This window comes from Schistocerca serialis, chromosome 1, assembly GCF_023864345.2.
Source record: "Schistocerca serialis cubense isolate TAMUIC-IGC-003099 chromosome 1, iqSchSeri2.2, whole genome shotgun sequence".
NCBI lineage: Eukaryota > Metazoa > Arthropoda > Insecta > Orthoptera > Acrididae > Schistocerca > Schistocerca serialis.
In genome coordinates this window covers 870,722,949-870,746,138 of record NC_064638.1, presented here as the reverse complement: position 1 = coordinate 870,746,138, position 23,190 = coordinate 870,722,949, and the positions used below count along the sequence as shown (strand labels likewise).

The following is a 23,190-nucleotide window of genomic DNA, read 5'->3' as shown; positions in this document are numbered from 1 at the left end:
TCTGGGAAACAGATGCGTCATTATTCCTCGTCTGTCTTTCTTCGCCTCAATCATATTTCCTGATGTATTTTGTAATATTCCGCTATTTTCGGAAAATCTGGATGACCTTTTTACTAGTTTAATATTGTCATCTTGATTTTGTTCCCTCCTGAGGTTCTTACAAATGCGTTTAAGCGGTCGTTCTTTCTCTAATTGTATTCTTGTCAGCAAAACATCACTCCATTCCCATTGTCCTAAAGGAACTACTTCTTACCCGGTTTCTTTCACATTTCCAGACAATATATCGGCTGCAATGTTCTCTGAGCCCTTTATGTACTTTATATCAAATTGCTGAAGATTCGTATACATTGACCACCTCCTCAGTCTGCCGTGTTTTAGTTGGCATGTCTGCAAATATGATAAGGCCCGATGGTCACTGTACACTATTACCTTGTGGCCTAATAGGTAATGTTAAAATATATGTAGCCCAAATATAATTGCTAGAGCTTCCGGCTCCGAAATGTCATAGTTCTTTCCGCCTGTTGCAACGATCGACTAGCAAGCGCGATCGTTTTGTCATCTTGGTTTTCTCCTTCTGTTTCTATTTGGAACAGTTCCACCCTCAGACCAGAACCACATTCATCTGATCCAAAACAGAAAGGCTGGCAAAGTCAGGATGGTTACGATCTGACTATTTAGCGGCGCCTCTTTAAGTCCTTCAAAGGCCCTCTGACACACACTTGTACATCTAACGGTACATTTTTCTTTAATAGTTCTCTCAGACAAGGTGCATTGAATAATTGTCCAGGCACAAATTTTCGGTAGAATCCAAAAAGACCAAACATACCTTTTAATTCCTTTCGGGCAGTAGGTGCCAAATAATTCCTAATCGCTTTAATTTTTTAAGGATCGGGCGTAATTCCTTTTCCACTAACAGTTAGTCCCAGGAATTTTATTTCTTTCCTCACAAACTCCGTTTTGTCTAATTTGAGTTTCATTCCACCCATTTCTATTGCTTCTAAAACCTTATCCAACAACAAACGGTGTTCTTCCCAAGTGGGAGTTGAAATCAACACATTGTCCACATAAACTGTAATTCTTCTTAATAACTGGTCACCTAGCACTAGGAACATTGCCCTAACAAATGCACAAACGCTGATGTTTAACCCAAAGGGCACAGCCTTGTACTGATAGCACAGGAAAGCTGTGTATTTCCCAGATTTCTTCGCTAAGGGTAGCTTCCAATAACCACAAGTTACATCAATCGATGTGAAAAATTTTGCACCTGTAAGTTTTGCGCAATAATTCTTCTATATTTTCAGACCTCTCACTCTCTTGCAATATTATTTTGTTCAAAGTTCTAGCGTCCAAAACGAGCCTAATAGAACCATATTTTTTAGGCATGACAACCAATTGGTTGTTATACACACTAATTCCCCTTTCTATAATGTCCGCTTTAAGCATTTTCTGAATCATATCTCTCATAACTTCTTTGTGTACTTCCGCAACAGCGAATGGCTTTCAGGAGAAATGTGCATCCTCTTTTACAGTTAGATAACATTCGTAATCTCGAACTAGTCCTGGCTGGTTAGAAAACACTTCCTGATGCCTGCTCAAAATTTGTTTTAGCTCATCCTTTTGTGTTTCTGTCAAATCCGATAATCCCTGTACTTTTCCGTTAATTCTTATTCGAATGTTTTCTACCTCAGAAGGATCTACTTCCTTCCTTTCGCCATACTCATTATACCACACAATATCCTCTTTCTTTCTTTTGGCGGTAACGTATAGGTCTGTCACTTTGTTCGTCGGATTCATATTGCCTTTTACCAATAAAAGGAATAGCTACTGTTCTTCCCTTCACCACAATGACCGCTTCATTACGTCCAAACTCCACTTTTCCTTCGTACTTTTGTAAGAAATCTGCTCCCACCAGCATTTCCACGCTTAAGGCATTCATTATCAGAAAATTGTGGTCCAACTGTACATCACCGATCCTGACAGGTAGCATAACTTCATGTTTAACTTCTTTCTTACTTTTCCCTGTGGCTACAATATTTATGCCATTCACTGTCATTATAACCACTCCTTACTAGCGGGGAGGGCATTCACAAAACCCTGTGACACTGCACATAAATCGGAACCACTATCCAGTAAACAAGGAACCTTCCCATTAAAAATAATAACTTCTATTATAGGCTGTCCTGCAGTTTTCTCTCTGACTTCAGAATCAGGTTCATCTAACAAATATTGCACTACATCACGTCTATTGAATCCCGCACCTTCTGTGGAAATTACGCACATATTCACGGAGTCTTCTTCCTCTTTAAATGTGGCAGATTTAATTAGTCTGTCCACTACTGACAAATCAAAATCCTTCTCCCAACACTCTCCTTCTTTAATAATAATAATATAGGATTATGCAACCTTTCCTATCGTTTTGCCAGAATTATCAAACTAACCCCCTGCTTCCTCCACTTCTGTTTCTTCTTCGTCACTATGAGACACTACTCCTAATCTATGTAAAACTTCCTCTGCCTTTCTATATTCTTCCTCAGGTACCTCTAATACCGTTTCCCCTATTACAATGCTAATTCCACATTTCACTGTAAGCTCCTCATCTGCATTGCAGTGCTCACTCACACTAACATCCTATTCTGAATCGTTATTTTCTAATAGCTGTTCCTCATTAACGTGGTTCCTGGAATCGCTGTTATGACCTTTTCTTACACTACTACACTTCAATGAAAAACACATATTTTAACAGTGTCCCTCTCCTCTGCAACATCTGTTTTTACTATACGAACTCCAAGATGTTCAGTTGGTGGCTGCCTTACAAACGGTTCTGCTAGCGGATTTAACCTGTGGTGCCACATCCTGCAAATGCCATTAGTTTTCCCCCTCTCCTACGCGGTCATTGTCACTGACATTTCTTTCGTCTGGCTGTCTACGGCTCTCCGCGCAGTCAGTGGACTGCTGCAGTCTCTATTCAACGTTTCGTTCTCTGTCATTACACCTACTTCGAACAGCACCCCGTCGCCCTCGGTACCTGGTTCTTTAATTACTGGATCTTTGCAGTCTTGTTCTATTTGCATGTGCCTCAGCTCTGCTTTCATTTTGCTTAACAGGAGGCCTATAATCCCTCCTAGCATTCTCCTCCTCCTTTAGAAGATTTTCTACCTTCTCAACATAATGAATGAATTTATCAATATCATCCGTAGGTTCAGGGATTAATTTATTACGCCAGTACAAAGGCAACTTATTCTCTATCTCTCTAATGATCTGTTCCGTCTCCACTTTAGAGCTCAAATATGAGAAAGTTGTGACCGATTTTTGCACAAACTTCTTAATAGTATCTTTCTTCGGGTGATATTTTTCATCTGACCATCTGCTTCCGTTTGCCCCAATATTCCTCAAAAAATGCCTGTTTAAAATCCTCTATCTTGTCATATTTATCTACTGCCAAATTTCCCCACACTCTAGCTTCACCCATCAAATTTGACGCTATAAAGCCAATTTTTTTGCTTGTCGTTCCATGATTTGGGCAACACCTCCTCAAAATCATCCCAAAATTCTTTAGGTTGTAGATTTTTACTTGGATCAAATCTCACAAACAGACGATGTGTCACATTTTCAATTTCTGAGGATTCTACCACACCATTAGATATTACATAGCCACTACTGTTAGCAACACTTGGTTATACCCTTTTTAATCTACCATCATGGTTACGTAGTTATTCACCTACAGCTGTAGTAAATTGAGTTTTGTTAGTTTCCAGGTTAGTAGATTTAGCAGCCACTTGCACACCAAATTTCTCGCACACATACTTTCCATCCTTGATTTGATTTCCCATTATGGTGTGCATATCCTCCCATTGTTTTTCCAGATTATTTACTTGTTCCTGCATTTTATTTAAATCTGTATTTACTTGTTCCCCTAACTGTTTGCTGTCATTAGCACCTAATATTTTTCCTCTAATAATTGTTAAGACAAGACTTTTAAATGAGCCTTGCTAAAGATTGAACTTGTGATCTCACACTCAGGGGGTCCTTTTAAGACCACTTAACACTGAATGGGCGAATATTTTCACATAGTTAAATTCGAGCCAAGATGCAATTAGTTGTACTCTGAAAAGATAGCAAAGCGGAACGGGCAATGTTCGGACGGTAGGGTGTTGGCGAGTATCGATTATTATTGGAAAAGGACTTTAAGAATACTGATTCTATTCGCTGCAACAGACAGTTGCGAAAGTAGATTTTTAGATTGTGGCAGCAATGAAAACAAGAAAGGAATGAACTCAGGGCGCGACACAGGATGTGCATATGGAGAGACCAAACCAAATATAAGTAAAATTGGTTAGAAATTAGCAGTGCCAACCATCACACCGACTTATTACCTCTTGTTTCCACAAAACAGCAACATACGGGAATTCGAATGAACTAAATAGAATTTATCTTTCATCATTTAAAAATTAGTGCTGTAATTTTTTTTGTTAATTGGAAAGATTAGTTAGGTGCTAAACTTTGTTGGGCTATTTGATCTAGTTCAAGGATAGTGGTCCCAGAAGAGATGGAACTACTGTTATAGATAGCCAGGAGTTATTCTTTTCTTTACTTTTTACTCAGTAGGCTTCGTGGAACCATACTAGCCAAAGCTACTCGATCGTGGAATGAGTCAGTGCGTGGTATACAGAACGTTGAGCAGAAACTTTATAAACAAGAAAAACAAGAAAGTCATAATTCATAGCATGTGGTTTGCACATGTCACGGCAGTTAGGTAATAGTGGTTGTTTGGAGCTTTTGCTTGTGTCTTTTTGGAAGTGAAAAACACACTTAACAAGCAACAAAATGGAATTTTAAGCAGTGGAATTGCATGTTTATTGCATACCTGTCTGTCCCAGGGCTGTTCGTTAGCTTTGTGAGCGCAGAGACGTTGTTGAGGTCTGCAGCGGCGGCGGTGTCCGCGTGTTGCAGGCTCCCTGTTGCACTACGACAGGCTGGCCTTCTCGCGCGACGGCCGCTCTCCCACCATCGTGCCCAAGGACCCACGAGCCACCATCGGCCAGCGGCTAGGCTTCAGCGAGGTGAGTCACGACACGCGGCGCTCATCACTTCTTAACACTCTCGACAACTGGGACGCTGCGGGTGTTCATCCTAGTTTTAGAGAGTCCGAGATGAAAGAAACGAAGTAATGCCGCAGCTCTGTCTGGTTACAGCACATGCACAGCAAGTAGTAGTCGTTAAAGCCGAGTCCAGACACATCTGCATTCATCCTTCCATATCTCAAAACATTTCTTTACTTTTTTCCCGTCAAAACTCTCAGGAGCTCTGCGTTTTTGCTGTTTTCCCTCCTACCATAGCAAAATTTCTCCCTTTTAAAACAGATCTGACAGAACAGTGCGAGACGTAAAGAGTACGTTATAGGAACTTGATGTTTTTACTGGCAACGCACTGCTTCCCTACTAATGCGTTTAGGGGTTAACCTTCTACGTCGCTTTGTTGTTTACGCAAGGTGAATACACGTTGCGCCGTTGTCTGAGCTGCCTATCTTGATCATGTCCGCACCTCATTGGTCGCTACTGCCGTCCGCCGGACTGAACTACTTTTCTGGAAACCTTCCTTACAGAATTCCACACATTTTTTGTTTTGGTGAAGCAATTATTTCCTTTCGAAAACTTTTGCCATGATCTCTGATTGCTGTTATTATCCACAGAATTTAAACTCTCGCATTTCGAAGGACTGTAACGTTATCTGTAGATGCACTGTTATCAAGAGAACAGCCGTTCTTTTAAGATATTCCGATGATTTTGCTACGAACTCATTAGTGCCTTTGAGTAATAGACTAGGTGTATGTTCACCCAAATATAGACAAAATCCTGGTATTCAAAGAAAATTAATTGATTCTGCATCGAACCGTTTGTATTTCTCAGAATATAATCTCTGAGGTTTGCATGCGTGTACTGGTGTTTCAGCCGAGCGGGATTAGCCAAGAGGTCTAGGGGCTGCAGTCATGGACTGTGCGGCTGGTCCCGGCGGAGACTCGAGTTCTCCCTCGGGCATGGGTGTGTGTGTTTGTCCTTAGGATAATTTTGGTTAAGTTGTGTGTAAGCTTAGGGACTGACGACCTTAGCAGTTAAGTTCCCTAAGATTTCACATATATTTGAACATTTGAACTGATGTTTCAGAGATCGGAAAATATTCAGTCAAACGGGGTATGGTATCACTTCTACTGCGGTGGATGGAAAACAAAAAGAAAGATCAGTGTCAGAGGAGAGGAGAGGAAAGAGAGAGAGAGAGAGAGAGAGAGAGAGAGAGAGAGAGAGAGAGAGAGAGAGAGAGATTATGAAAGAGAGAGAGACCATTATGCTCTACTGTAATACGTGATTTTGCCTTACTCTAATTCCCTATATCTTCGCTGGGGACTGTAACCACACCATCAGTGGTGCACGTATGGATAGTTTCAGAAGGGAATACTGCGCAATGAGAAATAAAACAAGAAATGATCGAGGAAGCTGGGTCACAAGCTCAATGAGCGTTTCATTTTTCAAAGCGTGCAATTGTTGGGAGAGTAATGAAATGGACAATGGGGAGTAGATGGCGACAACAGCACTTTGTAGCGTTGGTATTAAAGGAATAGATAATGTGTAGTATGTGCCTGAAAAAGTAATCGCTTTCCCCCTCTTTCCTTCCATCAACCGGATCGTATTTTATTTGGAATTCCCTTTCATTTCCGGTAGAGAAAGGTACTATTCCTGACGAGAAAAAAAGGAAACTAGAGTTTCACGTCCGATCGACTACGTGGTCATTAGAGGTGGAGCACGAGCTCGGATTACGAAAGGAGGGGGAAGGAAGTCCGCCGTGCTCTTTCAAAGGACGATTTGTCTTGAGCGTTTTGGGGAAATCACGGATAAAATAAATCCAGATGACGTGACGGGAATTTGAGCCGTCGTCCTCCCGAATGGGAGTCTAGTGTTCTGAACACTGCACCATAGACCTCGACCTGACGAGAAACATTGTATCTGTTGTATTCATTCTCAGTCTGATGATGGCGATAACTGAAACATCTGAAGTCGTACAAGATTGCCAACAAATTTTGAATCTGCACTGAACATCATTAACACACACAGCGCAATATTTTGGGTAGCAGCTTCAGCTCTTTATTAAGTGTACGAAAGAAATACATGGCAGCGTAGTACGAGGGGGAAAGATTTACTACAGAGACTTTTGTTGCTCCCATCTATTATACACCCATATGATGGGAAAAGAAGAACAAAGGGTGGGAAGTTCGTAGAACTGAGCGGTTCACTCGTTGTAACTTCGACGCCAGGTACTGAATCGTCGATATGAGTTCGCGGGTGTCATTGAATGTAACATTTGTGGCTGCTACCTTCCTCCCTGTGGTTTTTTTTTCGATACACTAGGTTTCTCTAAGGACACAGGACGCAGGCAGTCCTCAACGCTGCTGCTGCCTCGCGAGATTTCTCAATCACAGACATGGCCAGAAGCGGTGTGCTAGGCGAATTATGCGACCTACTGCTCTGTCGATATGATCGGAAACGTTTATTGGTGGACCCAGATCAATTATATGCAATGCTACACACGTACCATCAGTCTCATAAGTTCGTCAGCATCGCCCTGACTCTTGAGAAAGCGTTAAAACTCACTACTCCTATAACATTAGTCAACGCCCTATAATGATTCAATTGTTTTCTTTTAAGCCAGGTCTGGCCACTGCATAGGAAAACGAGCACCACAAAAAGTGACAGCTCCGTCTTAGTCTGATTTCTGTCCTCTACAACCGATACATTAGGTGCTCGTAGAAGTAACAGAACCTAATACGTTGTCCTGGGCTGTGAGAGTTCATCAGAGACAACGACGGCGTGTGCAAAGTGTGCCAGGTCCGCTCTTGTCCTCTACGTACAACATACGATGGACAGGGTGGGCAGTGATCTATGACTGTTTGCTGATGATGCTGTAGTGTAGGGGAAAGCATTATCGTTGAGTGACTGTAGGAGGATACAAAATGACTTACAATTTCTGTTTGTTGTAATGGACGCCAGCTTATTTTTACGAGTAGAAAATTGTAATTTAATGCACTTGAGTAGGAAACACGGTAATGTAATGTCCCAATAAAGTATTGGTGGTGTACTGTTTGACACACTTGCGTCCATTAAATATCCAGGCGTAACGTTGCAAAGGGATATCGAATGGGACGAGCACGTGAGGACAGTGTTACCGGTACGTTCGATCGACACTCGAGTATCACGGAGATGATTCGTGAACTCAAATGGAAATCCTTTGAGGGAAGACGATGACCTTCCCGCGAAACACCAATGAGGAAATTTAGAGAAATGACTGACTGTACAATGATTCTACTGTCGCCAACAAACATTTCGCGTAAGGACCAAGAAGATAAGAGAAATTAGGGCTCGTACACAGGCATATACACTTCCCTCTCTCCTTTTGCATGTGGAATAGAAAAGTGAATGACTAGTATCAACAAAGGTACCCTCCGCAACGCATCATTTAATGACTTACGGAATGTATTGGGTGTGACGGTATAACTACAGATATTTATTTTTCTGGCTGATTATCTACATCTACATTTATACTCCGCAAGCCACCAAACGGTGTGTGGCGGAGGGCACTTTACGTGCCACTGTCATTATCTCCCTTTCCTGTTCCAGTCGCGTATGGAACAACGACTGCCGGAATGCCTCCGTGCGCGCTCTAATCTCTCTAATTTTACATTCGTGATCTCCTCGGGAGGTATAAGTAGGGGGAAGCAATATATTCGATACCTCATCCAGAAACGCACCCTCTCGAAAACTGGACAGCAAGCTACACCGCGATGCAGAGCGCCTATCTTGCAGAGTCTGCCACTTGAGTTTGCTAAACATCTCCGTAACGCTATCACGCTTACCAAATAACACTGTGACGAAACGCGCCGCTCTTCTTTTCATCTTCTCTATCTCCTCTGTCAATGCGACCTGATACGGATCCCACACTGATGAGCAATACTCAAGTATAGGCTGAACGAGCGTTATTCTCGTTCTATTCAAGGATGGTGTACTAAACAACATTACATCACTATTTTCGTCATTTGCAGACTAATAATTATAGTTATTACAAGTCATATGTTTTTAGGTTGGTTATTACCTCTAAGTATGTTCAGATGTGTGTGAAATCTTTGGGACTTAACTGCTAATGTCATCAGTCCCTAAGCTTACACACTACGTAACCTAAATTACCCTAAGGACAAACAAACACAACCATGCCCGAGGGAGGACTCGAACCTCTGCCGGGAGCCCTCAAAGTGTGCATTGCACAAATAATCCATTGTTTATTCTCCCCCGGGCAGAAGATCAAGTATTAAAATGTGGTATAGTTACGATCACACAGAAATCATCAGGGTGTGAAGGTTGTGACATGTCTGCGGGATGACTGTTTGACACACACACACACACACACACACACACACACACACACACACACACACACACACGCAAACCACTGATATGTGTACATATTAAGGTACTACATATAAAAATATCAGCACTTATACGCACTACACCCTGTGAGTCCTTGTACATGTGCAGAACAATTTTATTGATTCCTGAGGATCACTAACTACCGAAGTCCGAAGCACTCTTTTAAAACACCAACTCCGCCCCATATGGCCCACGTCTTCTGTTATCTTCCCAAGGGCTGTTGGCCCACTCTCAGTTCCACTGCTCCTAAATTCCCCAGGAAATTATTTAACATTCAGCCCTTTCGGCTTTCGGGATCAGAACGTACACATCTCCATTGGTGATTCCCTACTCCCATTAACAGCATTTATGTAAGGTGCGGCTTCCTGCCCGGAATTCCAGGTTTCTCTTCAACGGCTGTCGGAAAACTTCTGCCGTCCTGGAAAGCCACAAGCGTTTAACCTGGTGTAGCGGGGTCAGACCACAAATCTATTAGACAGATTACGCCTGGGGAACAGCCTCCGTTCCCCAGATTACGGAAAACCAGCCCTAGTGTTCGTGTTTGCAACCAGCACGACCCGATAGTCGCGGTCGCGGAATGATATGCTACCATCAGATATGTGTTATGCTTTCGGGGGACTTACGCCTTTGCTGAAGCATTGACTTCCACCGTCAATATGACGTCAGTTTCAGTAATTGGTTTCCTTTTAAAAGCGCATTTGAAACTTCAAAAGGAGGCATCAGGCACTGCATTGTCGATGTTGTAGGATAATCATTTCAACGAGATACTCCCAGTACGCTCTTGGCACTGAGGAATGTAAAAAGTTGAAATTCTGAACATTTAGTATTTCCTGGTATTAATAGTCGTGTTGTCAACGTCACTCCAGCGGGCGTTTCACAATACCTGCAAGAAACTAATCGAAAGATCTAGCAACACTGCTTCTATCTATACACTTTTAAAGCAATGCTAATTCACAATCTTCTACGATCCAATGGCGTTCAATTGTTCAGTTTTGTCACTATAAAAATTACAATGCTTCTTCTTGACGCTGTAAAGTAGCTGTGCGTGAATAATGCTCTCTGAATTTTCTGTACTAGTTCCTCTGCGGATTCCCTAAGACATTTAAGACTATAGTGGATAGTGGACGCCAATATAGTGTTCGTCTGGACGTCAGATACGTTTTCTCTACAGTTAAGTGCTATAGTGCGCGAACTAACATACACTACTGGCCATTTAAATTGCTACACCAAGAAGAAATGCAGATGATAAACGGGTATTCATTGGACTAGAACTGACATGTGATTACATTTTCACGCAATTTGGGTGCATAGATGCTGAGAAATCAGTACCCAGAACAACCACCTCTGGCCGTAATAACGGCCTTGATACGCCTGGGCATTGAGCCAAACAGAGCTTGGATGGCGTGTACAGGTACAGCTGTCCATACAGCGTCAACACGATACCACAGTTCATCAAGAGTAGTGACTGGCGTATTGTGACGAGCCAGAAGCTCGGCCACCATTGACCAGACGTTTTCAATTGGTGAGAGATCTGGAGAAAGTGCTGGCCAGGGCAGCAGTGGAACATTTTCTGTATCCAGAAAGGCCCGTACAGGACCTGCAACATGCGGTCGTGCATTATTCTGCTGAAATGTAGCGTTTCGCAGGAATCAAATGAAGGCTAGAGCCACGGGTCGCAACACATCTGAAATGTAACGTCCACTGTTCAAAGTGCCGTCAATGTGAACAAGAGGTGACCGAGACGTGTAACCAATGGCACCCCATACCATCACGCTGGGTGATACGCCAGTATGGCGATGACTAATACACGCTTCCAATGTGCGTTCACCGCGGTGTCGCCAAACACGGATGCGACCATCATGATGCTGTAAACAGAACCTGGATTCATCCAAGAAAATGACGTTTTACCATTCGTGCACCCAGGTTCGTCATTGAGGACACCATAGCAGGTGCTCCTGTCTGTGATGCAGCGTCAAGGGTAACCGCAGCCATGGTGTCCGAGCTGATAGTCCACGCTGCCGCAAACGTCGTTGAACTGTTCGTGCAGATGGTTGTTGTCTTGCAAAAGTCCCCACCTGTTGACTCAGGGATCGAGACGTGGCTGCACGATCCGTTACAGACATGCGGATAAGATGCCTGTCATCTCGACTGCTAGTAATACGAGGCCGTTGGGATCCAGCACGGCGTTCCGTATTACCCTCCTGAACCCACCGATTACATATTCTGCTAACAGTCATTGGATCTCGACCAACGCGAGCAGCAATGTCGCGATAAAATAAACTGCAATCGTGACAGGCTACAATCCGACCTTTATCAAAGTCGGAAACGTGATGGTACGCATGTCTCCTCCTTACACGAGGCATCACAACAACGTTTCACCAGGCTACGTCGGTCAACTGCTGTATTTGTATGAGAAATCGGTTGTAAACTTTCCTCAGGTCAGCACGTTGTAGGTGTCACCACCGGCGCCAACCTTGTGTGAATGCTCTGAAAAGCTAATCATTTGCATATCACAGCATCTTCTTCCTGTCGGTTAAGTTTCGCGTCTGTAGCACGTCATCTTCGTGGTGCAGCAATTTCAATGGCCAGTAGTGTAATTATCTACTGAAGATCAAAGTAAGTAATTGATTATAGTGAAAACTACCTACGAAACGGAACTCAGTAAATATTACTCGTTGACAAACAGTGTCCGTTCCACAGACTAAGTAAAGGCTTTTATATTCAAGGAAGTCGAAGTGTTGGAAAAGCTTCGTGGAATAGAAGGAGACGCAGATGCTTAATGCTTGTTGAAAAAGATTGCTAGCTGACATTCGAAGTCACAAAATTTAATTTAATTTGACAAATCAGCGAAATATGTCTATATTGTTTCCTTATACAGTATGGAATCATTGAGCCGTGACAGTAAAACCACTAAAGACATCCATTCAAAACAATTTAAGATTGAACAATTACATAATTATGTTTGTTGGGAAGACAAGATCGACCACATTCCCTGAAAGAATCACAATCGAGGCTTACGAAACGGCAGGTGTGGCTACAGCATTTTTAATATAATTTTAGTTTTGTACAGTTTCAGCCGCACTGCTTTTGCTGATACTGCTGCGTACACACGACTTGGCTTTTCATCTTTCTTTGTCACACGGGCATAATAACGACAATAACTGTAAATATGGCATGGTACTAACGGTTGGAATATCGTCTAGGTAGATCGTGCCTGCAGGTCACACGTGTTTGTAATGTTGCATCTAAGAGTTTTATGCCGGTGGCTCTGATGAATGCTTGTCTAATGACACGTCGTGTTTATGTCGTTCTTGCTGAGAGAATAGAAGTACGGGTCTTATATTCGATGCTGAAGCACACCACATTCCGCTTGAATGGCAGCAAGAGGTTCACACATAGTTTGAAAGTCCGTGTGGAGATCACCAAGAACAGTTTCATATACTCTTACTCCACCAAACATCCTGAGGAAGTTTGTAATTTAGTCCAAAAGTGTGATAATCAGGCTCCGTAAGCCACGACCATAGCTTCCTTGACAGGCTAAGTACTGATGGCTCAAACAGTTTCTATACAGAGTGTCAATTTTAACTGAAGACATTCAAATATCTGGAAAACTACGCATCGGACCAAAAAAAGGTGTTCCAATTTATTTGTCTCAAAAGGGGACATACAACGACACCATACACGGCCCACCACCCCAACCCGTGTGTGAGTGGCTTTGAAATCTTCAACGGGAACCTCCGTTTTTATTGCAGATTATGATTCTGCGGTAAAACCTGCACATGTTTTGTCTGAAGCATTTTCTTCGTTTCGACACAGATGGCGCTGTAATCGGAGGAACAAAAATGTAAACACAGTCGTAATTCACGAAATGCTACTAAAATGGCCCTTGAAGCATTCAAAGACTCGTGGAACCCCGCCTCCATGCTGCAAGGGTAGTACAAGCTAGTATTTCATAACTTCTAACACTAAGTGTCTTCAAGTTGGCGGTACAACGTTTGAACCCTTACTCCCACTGGAAAAGTAAATTAGCGTTCGCCTCGAGCCATGGATGCAGTGGCGCGTTGAGTAGTCCCCTGTTCGATACGTCATGACGGAGGAATACAGCATCACGAATGGGGTTTCCAATTAGAAGTTATGAAATATTGTTGTGGAATCGTAATCTGCAGTAAAAAAAGGGGGTTCCCACTGAAGATTTCAAAGTTGCCTCCGCCACCCACGCGCTTGATGGGATGGAGTATCGAGTGTGGTATCATTGGATGTACCAGTCCGAGACAAAGCAATTGGAATTATAACTTTTTTTGAAGCAATATGTAGTTTTTGAGATATTTCAATGTCTTCAATTAAAAAGGACCCCTTGTAGAAGGACCAGAACCGAACATCTTAAGAGTCAAACTCACCGGTGTGCGTTAGCGCTCCCGCTACGGAGTGGGAATCTAACGGTACTGGTAACAAATGTGTTAGCAGACCTTCTTCCTACATCACTAAGTTTAGTTCACCAGTGAATTTCGTATCTTTCATTACATTACATGCAATACGTTCAGACACGTGTAGTAGATATGTGGCTGTTGTCGCAGACGAATTATTTTATGAAACAGATCTGATGATGATCATTAAAGACCGAAAGCGGTAATCTGATAACAAAAAGTTTGTGACCATAGACGTAAATTGAAGGAAACGAATCAACTTCGTCAGGTGCTGATAATACCGGGTGATCAAAAAATCAGTATAAATTTGGGAACTTATAAACCACGGAATAATGTAGATAGAGAGGTAAAAATTGACACACATGCTTGGAATTACATGGGGTTTTATTAGAACAAAAAAAAAAAAAAACTGCTAGACGCGTGAAAGATCTCTTGGGCTCGTCGTTTGCTGATGATCGTGTGCTCAGCCGCCACTTTCGTCATGATAGACAAACTTTTAGCTAAAACATGACAGATGCATGTGGTGACCTGCAGGCACAATCTATCTAGACGTAGTTTTCCAGATACTTGAATGTCTTCCGTTAAAATTGACACTCTGTATAGAAACTGTTTCAGCCATCAACCTGTCAAGGTGACCAAGTCGTGGAATAGCGGCGTGCACATATACAGATGGCAGTTCTATCGTGTACACGTGGTATAAAAGGGCAGTGCATTGGCGGAATGGTCACTTGCACTCAGGTGATTCATGTGAAAAGACTTCAGACGTGATTATGGCCGCACAACGGGAATTAACAGATTTTGAACGCATAATGGCAGTTGGAGCCAGGCGCATGGGAAACTCTGTTTCGGAAATATTGCGAGATTCGCAGTGTCAAGAGTGTGATGACAATACCAAGTGTCAGGCAGTATCTCCACCACGGATAACAAAGTGGGCGACGGCCTACACTTAACGAGCGAGAGAGACGGGGTTTGTTAAGAATTGTCAGTGCTAGCAGACAAGCAAAACTGTATGAAACAAGCGGCGAAATCAATCTGGGACTTACGACGAACGTGTCTTTTAGCACACTGCGGTGAAACCTAGCGTTATGGGCTATGGCAGCAGACGACCGAAGCTAGTGCCTTTGTTAACAGAATGACATCGCCTGTGGCGCTACTCCTGCGCTTGAGATCATATCAATTATACCCTAGACAACTGGGAAACTGTGGCCTGATCAGATGACACCCAACTTCAGAGATAGGATCTGATTGTAGGGTTCGAAGATGGTGAAGACCCCACGTAGCAAAGGACCCGTCAACAAGGCATTGTAGAAGCCGATGGTGGATCCATAACGGTGTGGGCCGTGTTTACGTAGATGGACCTGGTTCTCTGGTCCAACTAAACCCATCATTGACTGGAAATAGTTATGTTCGTCTACTTGGAGACCATTTACAGCCATTCATGAACTTCATGTGACCAAAAAATGATGGAATTTTTATGGATGGTAATGTGTCGTGTCAGCAGGCCGCAATTGTTCGCGTTTGTTTTGAAGAACATTCTGGACAATTCGAGCGAATGGTTTGCCATCGAGATGAGTCCCACCGAACATTTACGGGCCACAACAGACAGGTCAGTTCATGTACAAAATACAGCAATCAACACTTCTGCAATTATTGACGGATACAGAGGCAGTATGGCTCAATATCTATGCAGGGGACTTGCAACGACATGTTGAATCCGTGCGAGGTAGAGTCGTTGCCCTACACCGAGAAAAGGAGGGCCGACACGATATTAAGAGGTATCCTATCACTTTTGTCGCCCCCTTTATAACGCCACTAAATATTCGGGCCCATTAAGCTATCCACGCGGTTGTTGGGATTGGCTCAGTTGTGAAGACGTCCTCATCAAATGGTGAGGAATCGACCACAGCCTCTCAACTCGGAAGTTGAAGTAATACTTGGCCGTAATACTAGTAACCTAACTTTCCTTGTATTATCAGGTGTTCGTATTATTTAGTCCAGTCACTGTAAAAATAGTCCTCGACAGCATGATAAGGCGTGGAGCTCACGCTGCGAGCTGGTGACGTGTGCGCATGTGTTGCAGGTGGACGTGGCCAAGATCAACCTGCTGTACGGCTGCCGCAACACGCTGGTGAGGCCGCCCACGCCGCCCACGCAGCCGCCCCCGCGCCCTGGTGAGTACCCTCAGTGTTCCTGGCTGATAGCCTGGAGATGAGCTCGCCCTGCAGACGCCTTCCTCTGTTCCAGCAGTCTGCGCCGGCAGCGACCGCTTCTGCAACCACTGGGCGCGCTTCGAGCAGTGCCTGCGCCTTCCCTTCTGGATGATGGTGCGCTGCTTGGACTCCTGACGCTCCTGCGGTGAGTCTCCAACTTTAAGCGATCCTCTTTCCAAAAATATAAGAAGTTCTTGTAGTTTTTATCAACTTTTACATACTGTTTTAGCTCGTAAGTGTGGTAATGTAGTACATCGGAAAGTTACAGAAAGAGCGGCCCCGCACCACCCAAAACAGAATTTGATGAACATTATTAGCGTAAGATAAGTACTCATTTTTTCGTTGTTGAGAATGTTTGCTCGTCGCCTTGGTAGGAGATGACTTGGTCTTCAGGCTGTTTATTCTTCAATGAAAACGCTATTCTTTGACAATTCTTCACATTCTGTTGCACATCTGTCTGGTCACAAAAAGAAAACGTACCATTCACATTATTGCACATAAGAGAAATTTCTGCGCAACACTTTTCAGAACAGAAGACATATTACTGTCGCTCAAAGACAAAAGATAAAAAAGCGAATTGTAGACATAATGGCTCCCAACACTCGACTGGCTGATTGCTATGGGCAACTGACTGTGGACTGACTCCCACTGGCTACTCTCTCTTTTGCAGGACATTCAATTCTGTGCAAAACAGAATTGTTTTCCTTAAAGTTCTCAAAGACGTTTTATTGAAATAATATTTTATAGCAGCATCCAGTTTTACAAACATTAATCACCTTTAGCTTTTTATGGTAACAAAAACGTTAGAATAAAAGCAATAATAATAAAATTCTCCCGCCTTGCAGCCACATAGAGTGGTTTAAAATCCACGAGCTCTTGGCCCAGTACTGCTCGGCCATTAGCAAGTGGTGACTGTCTTTGGTTGCGGCTACCGCCCTTAGATAGCCGCGCTGCCTTTTGTGACGTGACCGGTGCTCGCTCCAGCGCCATACAGGGCGATGTTTTCGTTGCCTGTCTGCCGCACCTGCATCTGTCTCCCGACGGGCGGGTCCCAGACCGTGTTTAGCTGCAGGCCACCATCTTTATTGATGGCTTTGTCACAAATTTTTTATCTCGATCGCTTCTTTAAATACGCTGTCCCTGAAACTGCTAGTCCAGAGACATCAGTCATTATACGAACTAGTAGTTTCAGGGATAGCGTGATTAAAGAAGCGATAGACAAAAATTTGTGACAAAGCCCTCATTAAAGACGGCGATCTGCAGCTGAACACGGCTTGGGGCCCGCCCGGCCGTCTCAAGATTGGGCATCTGAATATGACAGCAACAACCAAAGGCAGTCACCACTTGGCAATGAACGAGGAGTACTTGGCCGGAAGCTTGTGGATTTTAAACCACTTTGCGCGGCTGGAAGTAGAAAGAATTTTATCAGTACGTGTGGCCGCGAAACCGTGCATTCAAAGATGATAATGACTGTTATTTTATATAGCGATAAAATAGAATATACATTTCAAGATATACCCCGTCACAATGTTTGTTTACATTTTGTTATATAAAAATTTGACTTGGACATAAACTGTTTACGAAGAAGTTAACTGTCTTTTTGAAATATAATAGTGGTTCTTTGTCTAGTGAGCAATGCAATGATATTTGATATTAGGGAAATTAAATTCGGAAAACAAAGTCCACGTGATGTTTGTTATAAATCATATAAAAAAGAAACCAAATTACATTTCTCGTAGTTCCAAACTCTCCTGATTATATTTTTTTACGTTAGATCTATAGGATGACTACTTTTAATAATGTTAAACATTCGCATAGTAGTATGCAAAAAATATAAAATTTCGTAAATACTTCATGGTATAGTGTACTTATGTGAAGATAATGGATCCGAGTATTTTACTTTCGAAATCAGAACAAACATTGCCGGCAGGAGATGAGGGATCGCAGTTTTTGATCAATTCAGGATGGTACGTAAGCTCGGTTGCCATAGGACCCATGAATCTTTGTTATAAAGTGTACGGTATTTCCAGTGCAAGAAGGTGAGGATGGCATGAGTGCTTATAGGATTCATTGCAGGTCGCGATGACGATGCGAGGTGTTTGGTAGGGCAGCAGGTACGTAGAACCAGATGTACGGCCGCCATAACGTCGTAGAAGCAAGGAGAACTCAACTGCACTTTTATTCATTATGAGCAGCACAGACGTGACGTCAGCAGCACAGGCTGGTCCCAGAGAGTAGCGGGTGTGCTCACTTGCTAAACAGAACAGTCGTGATCCATTGAAGTACAGGGTTGTTGCAAGCTGGTCAAGCCGTTTGTTGCAAATATGCGATCAGCTCAGGGAGAACTCAAGCACAGAATCGGACTGAACGACCACAGCACAGGATGGAAGTTTGTGTTAGCAAAGTGATTGTACGCGGGTAGAGGTTGTGGCTAAGTAGTAAGGGTGCGTGTACGAATCCTGGAGCTCCGGGTTGGTGCCGTGAAGCTGGTTAAGTCAGCCACCAGATAGCTCCCACCTGGAAGGCAACCATTCGGCTCCTGGCAGCATCAGGCATTGGCGCGCCCCCTAATTTCACAACTAGCGGAGTCGCCGTCTAATGGCATGAGGCTGGATGACCCAGATCGGCTCCACGAATGTCGTGAAGTACCTCTCGAAGCTGGCTCCGGACTATGACAGATACTGCGTAGGCCGAACGGTTGGTATTCATGATCGCTCGACCACATTTTGTTCTCACAGGACATTGTTTTCGATCGCGTAGACCCCAGGAGCAGTCCAATGCCAGGGATGGTCAGGACGCAATCAGGGCCACTACCGTGACGGCCTGACCCCTGTGTAAACAGTGTTCCAGCCACGCCAGCAGCAACGGGGCCTTGATGTGTGGTAACTAACCTCGCTTTAGCGGCAGAGCGGAGACTCTCGCAATGTCCGTACGGCCTCTCTGCAGCTTCTTCTTGCATCACAGCGTGGCGATGTCTTTCTGGTTGTTTGGCCACAGGTTACAGACGCCAATTTCAAAGGAATTTGTTAAATATTAGGTATCACAAGCATGTCTGCATAACTTCTAACTACACTGAGATGGCAGAACTCATGGGATAGCGATATGCACATATCCATATGACGTAGGTATCGTGTACACAAGGTATAAAACGGCAGCACACTGGCGGAGCCGTCTATTGTACTCAGGTTACTCAAATGAAGAGGCTTCTGACGTGGTTACGGCCGCACTACGGGAATTGACAGACTCTGAACGCGAAATGGTAGTTCGAGCTAGACGCATAGGACATTCCATTTCGGAAACCGTTAGGGAATTCAGTATTCCGGGATCCACAGTGTCAAGTGTGTGCCAAGAATACCAAATGTCAGGCATTAACTCTCACAACGGACAACGCATTGCTGACGGTCATTACTTAAAACCAAAGGCAGCGACGTTTGCACAGAGTTGTCACTGCTAACAGACAAGCAAGTAAAATAACCGCTGAAATCAAGGTGGGACGTACGGCGAACGTATCCGTTAGGACATTGTGGTGAAATTTGGCGTTAACAGGGTATGGTAGCAGACGACTGACACGAGCGCCTTTATTAACTGTCTGACATCGCCTGCAGCGCCTCTCCTGGGCTAGAACCACATCGTTTGGACACTAGAAAACAGTAGCCTCGTCAGATGACTTCCAATGTCAGTTGGTAAGAGCTGGTGGTAGAGTTCGAGTGTGACGCAGACCCCATGAAACGAAGCCATGGAGCCAAGTTGTGAACAAAGCACTTTGCAAGCTTGTGATGGCGCCATAGTGTTGTGGGCTGTGTGTACGTGGAGTGGAACGGGTCCTCTGGTACAAGTGAACCGATCGTTGACTGGGAATGTTTATTTGTAGCCATCCATGGACTTCATGTTCCCTAGCAACGTTGTCACGTCTTCGGGCCGCAGTTGTTCGCGATTGGTTTGAAAGGTGTTCTGGACATTCGAGCGAATGATTTGGCGACCCACATCGCCTGGCACGAATCCCATCGAACATAATCGAGAGGTTATTTCGTGCAAAAAAATCCTGCAGCGGCAACAATTTCACAATTATGGATGGCCATAGAGGCGGCAAGACTCAACATTTTTGCAGCGAAAGTCCAGAGGCTTGTTGAGTCCGCACCACGCCGAGTTGCTGCGCTACGCCGGGCAGAAAGAGGCCCGACACGGTATTGGGAGGTATCCGATGACTTTCGTCCAGGTTAGTGTACATTTCTTCTGTGAAAAGTGAAACATTACGAACGAAACATGACACTGGAGTAAAACAAATAGGATACCGATATTAATACGTAATCTGTCAAATGACAAAGAAAGTAGAGCGATAACATGTGGACTTTCAGGACTGTGCAGAGAATGAGTCACGTTATACTCAAACAAATTTGAAAAAAAAAAAGGGAAGCAGGAACTTGAAGCGTAGTCTTCCAGTTGATGTTGAGAACAGTGGACGCACAGCACAAGCACGGATGAACGGAAAAGGAAAAAAAAATAGTCGTATCCTTTTAAAGAAACCGTCTTGATATTCACCTTATGCAGTTAGGGATACCATGGAAATCCTAAATTTAGGTGACCGGACGGTGATTCCAATGGCATTCCCCGCAAAGAAGAGACTAGTGCTGCTGCGGCTCCTCCGTCTGTTCATATACTGGGTAACCGGAAATGAGCCGAGCAAAAGAAATATGTTTATCTTGGAAACTCCTGTTTATTACATTGTTGTTTCCACAGATAATAAGAACAACTCGCAGAGTTGTAAAAGACTTTGATTTGAGAGCACTGAGTAGTGTGGACTCTGTCTAGAAGATACTCGATTTCCCGCCACACATTTGCAAGAACAAATGGTGCCATCAGTCCTATTGTAGTTCTCTACGCAGATTTACAACGTCCACACAGTGATTGATAAAGTACTGGAAAATTTTAATTTATCTTCGAAAAAACGTTCTTTTGGAAAAGTTGTACGACCCACACAAGAAGAGAGGCGGGAAGGAAAATTATAATCATTCCTAGCGGCAGGTCGACAGGGACAGTTCTAGTGAGAACACTGATGAAATATGTCTGATTCATGTTGTGCCAGAACAGCTTCGTAGGTACTAACGACTGCTCAATAATCTCTTTTCCGTCACCAACCTCTTCTTGCAGGAGGTCATTTCCTGCAGCCTCCTTGGGTCATTCACCCGTTTCCTCTCTTTGTACATGTGAATTTTGCGTCTTTTACATCATAGCATTCAGTTCTTTTACTTTTACTCCATTACTTTCCCTTACTTCCTGCCCTCTTGTTACGTAATCCCTTTTATGAACCACATAAACACAAACACCATCCTCTTCATCTTCATTATTATTATTATTATTATTATTATTACTATCATCATCATCATCATCTAAGGGACCAAATTATTCTGCAATATCCGCGCTTCTGTCCACAAAACACTATTTTTCAAGAATCTCCGCTCAGTGCTACAGCCTTATTGGGAAGACGTGTATGCCCGCATGTTACCACTGTGCTGGTCGACGTCGGAGCCAACGGCTTGCTGCATCAATAATCTCCCTATCATCCATGTACTGCCTCCTTCGGAGTACATCTAGAAGTTGTTAAGGTGCGAGATCCGGGTTGTAGGGTGGATGAGGAAAAGCAGTCAGGTGAAGTTTTGTGAACTAGTCTGTGTGTGAAGACTAGTGCGGGGCCTTGCATTGTCGCAGAGAAGTTTGTTTGTATTTTTATGTGATGAACATGCTGAAGTCGTTTCTTCGATTTCCTGAGGGTAGTGGAATACACTTCAGAGTTGACCGTTGCACCATGATGGAGGACATCAAACAGAATAACCCCTTTCAGAGTCCCAAAAGACCATCGCCATTATTTTATCGACTGAGGGTGCGGCTTTGAATTTTTTCTTTGGAGGAGAGATAATTGGCGCTTCTCCATGCGTTACTGTTTCGTTTCCAGTTCGAAGTCATGAACGCATGTTTCATCATCGTGATGATGTTCAACAAAAAATTGTCGCCATCTGCGTCGTAATGCGCGAGCAATTCCGCACAGATGGTCCTCCGTTGCTCTTTATGGTCTACTGTTAGATGGCGAGGAGTCGAGATGGTACACACCTTTGAATACCTCAACTGCTGGGCGACTGTGTCAGGTCTACCAACAGACACGTCCAGTTGACCAGCGACGTGTTTGATTGTGATCCATCGATCACTTCAACTGAGAGTGTCCGCACGTTCCAACATTGCAGGAGTCAATGTTCTGTGTGGCCAGTCGGCACGCGGGACACCTGACAGGTTTGCGATGATAACAGACGCCTCGCCTAACTACTCACTGTACGCCAGCTCTCCCTAGACATTCTGCGAACGGCTATGAATATCTGCAATGCTCTGGTTTTCCGCCGAAAGAAACTCAGTGATAGCTCTCTGCTTGACACGCAGCTGCGTTGCAGACGTCATTGCGATGGATACGTTTCGCGCCGCTACCTGTTGGGACTTCAAGAAAAAATAGGGGCTGAAGCGCGAGTATTCCACCATGTAGCATAACAAATTCCGCACTTTTTCAGTCTCAAACTGGCCGAGAAAAAAAAAAGTTTTACATTACTTATTGAACGAACCTCGTATAAGGAATATCAGAAATTATGCTAATAAGTTTCCGTCCTTATAAAATATAAGTTGTTAGGAGTTTTTATGATTTTGCTGATTGAACAGACTGCTGAGTGACATCTGCAGCTGCGGCTCGTAAGAGGCACTGTCGAGTCATGTCGTGTTGCAGGCGTGGCGGCGGACCGGGCATGCGCCGACGAGATCGAGGAAAGCGAGCGCTGGGCACAGCAGGGCGAGTGCGCGACCTCCGCAGACTACATGGCCGCCTTCTGCCCCGCCGCCTACGGCACCTGCTAGCTCCCGCCGCTCTGTACATAGCCAGCTGCCGCGTTACTAGTGCAAAAATAAATTATTGGTAAAAATTGTATCTGATCTACTGCTTTCCTCTCCAGTCCAACGGCTACGGCACTCAGGTATCCATATGAGTCAAATGAATGACTGTATGGCCGAGATTACAGACTATACATTTGTGGCGCAGGGTTTCAGTGGGTGTGGAAT

The 23,190-nt window shown here is 43.9% G+C and overlaps 1 protein-coding gene across 1 annotated transcript in view; it reads left to right on the top strand.

Moving 5' to 3' along the window:
- The window catches only part of LOC126441928 (zinc metalloproteinase nas-4-like), a 420,841-nt gene that overhangs the window by 100,182 nt on the left and 297,469 nt on the right, over positions 1-23,190 (top strand). The window contains exon 10 of the mRNA XM_050090693.1: positions 4,951-5,060. Within this exon, the coding sequence (XP_049946650.1) occupies positions 4,951-5,060 (110 nt within the window). The remainder of the gene's footprint in view (positions 1-4,950; positions 5,061-23,190) is intronic.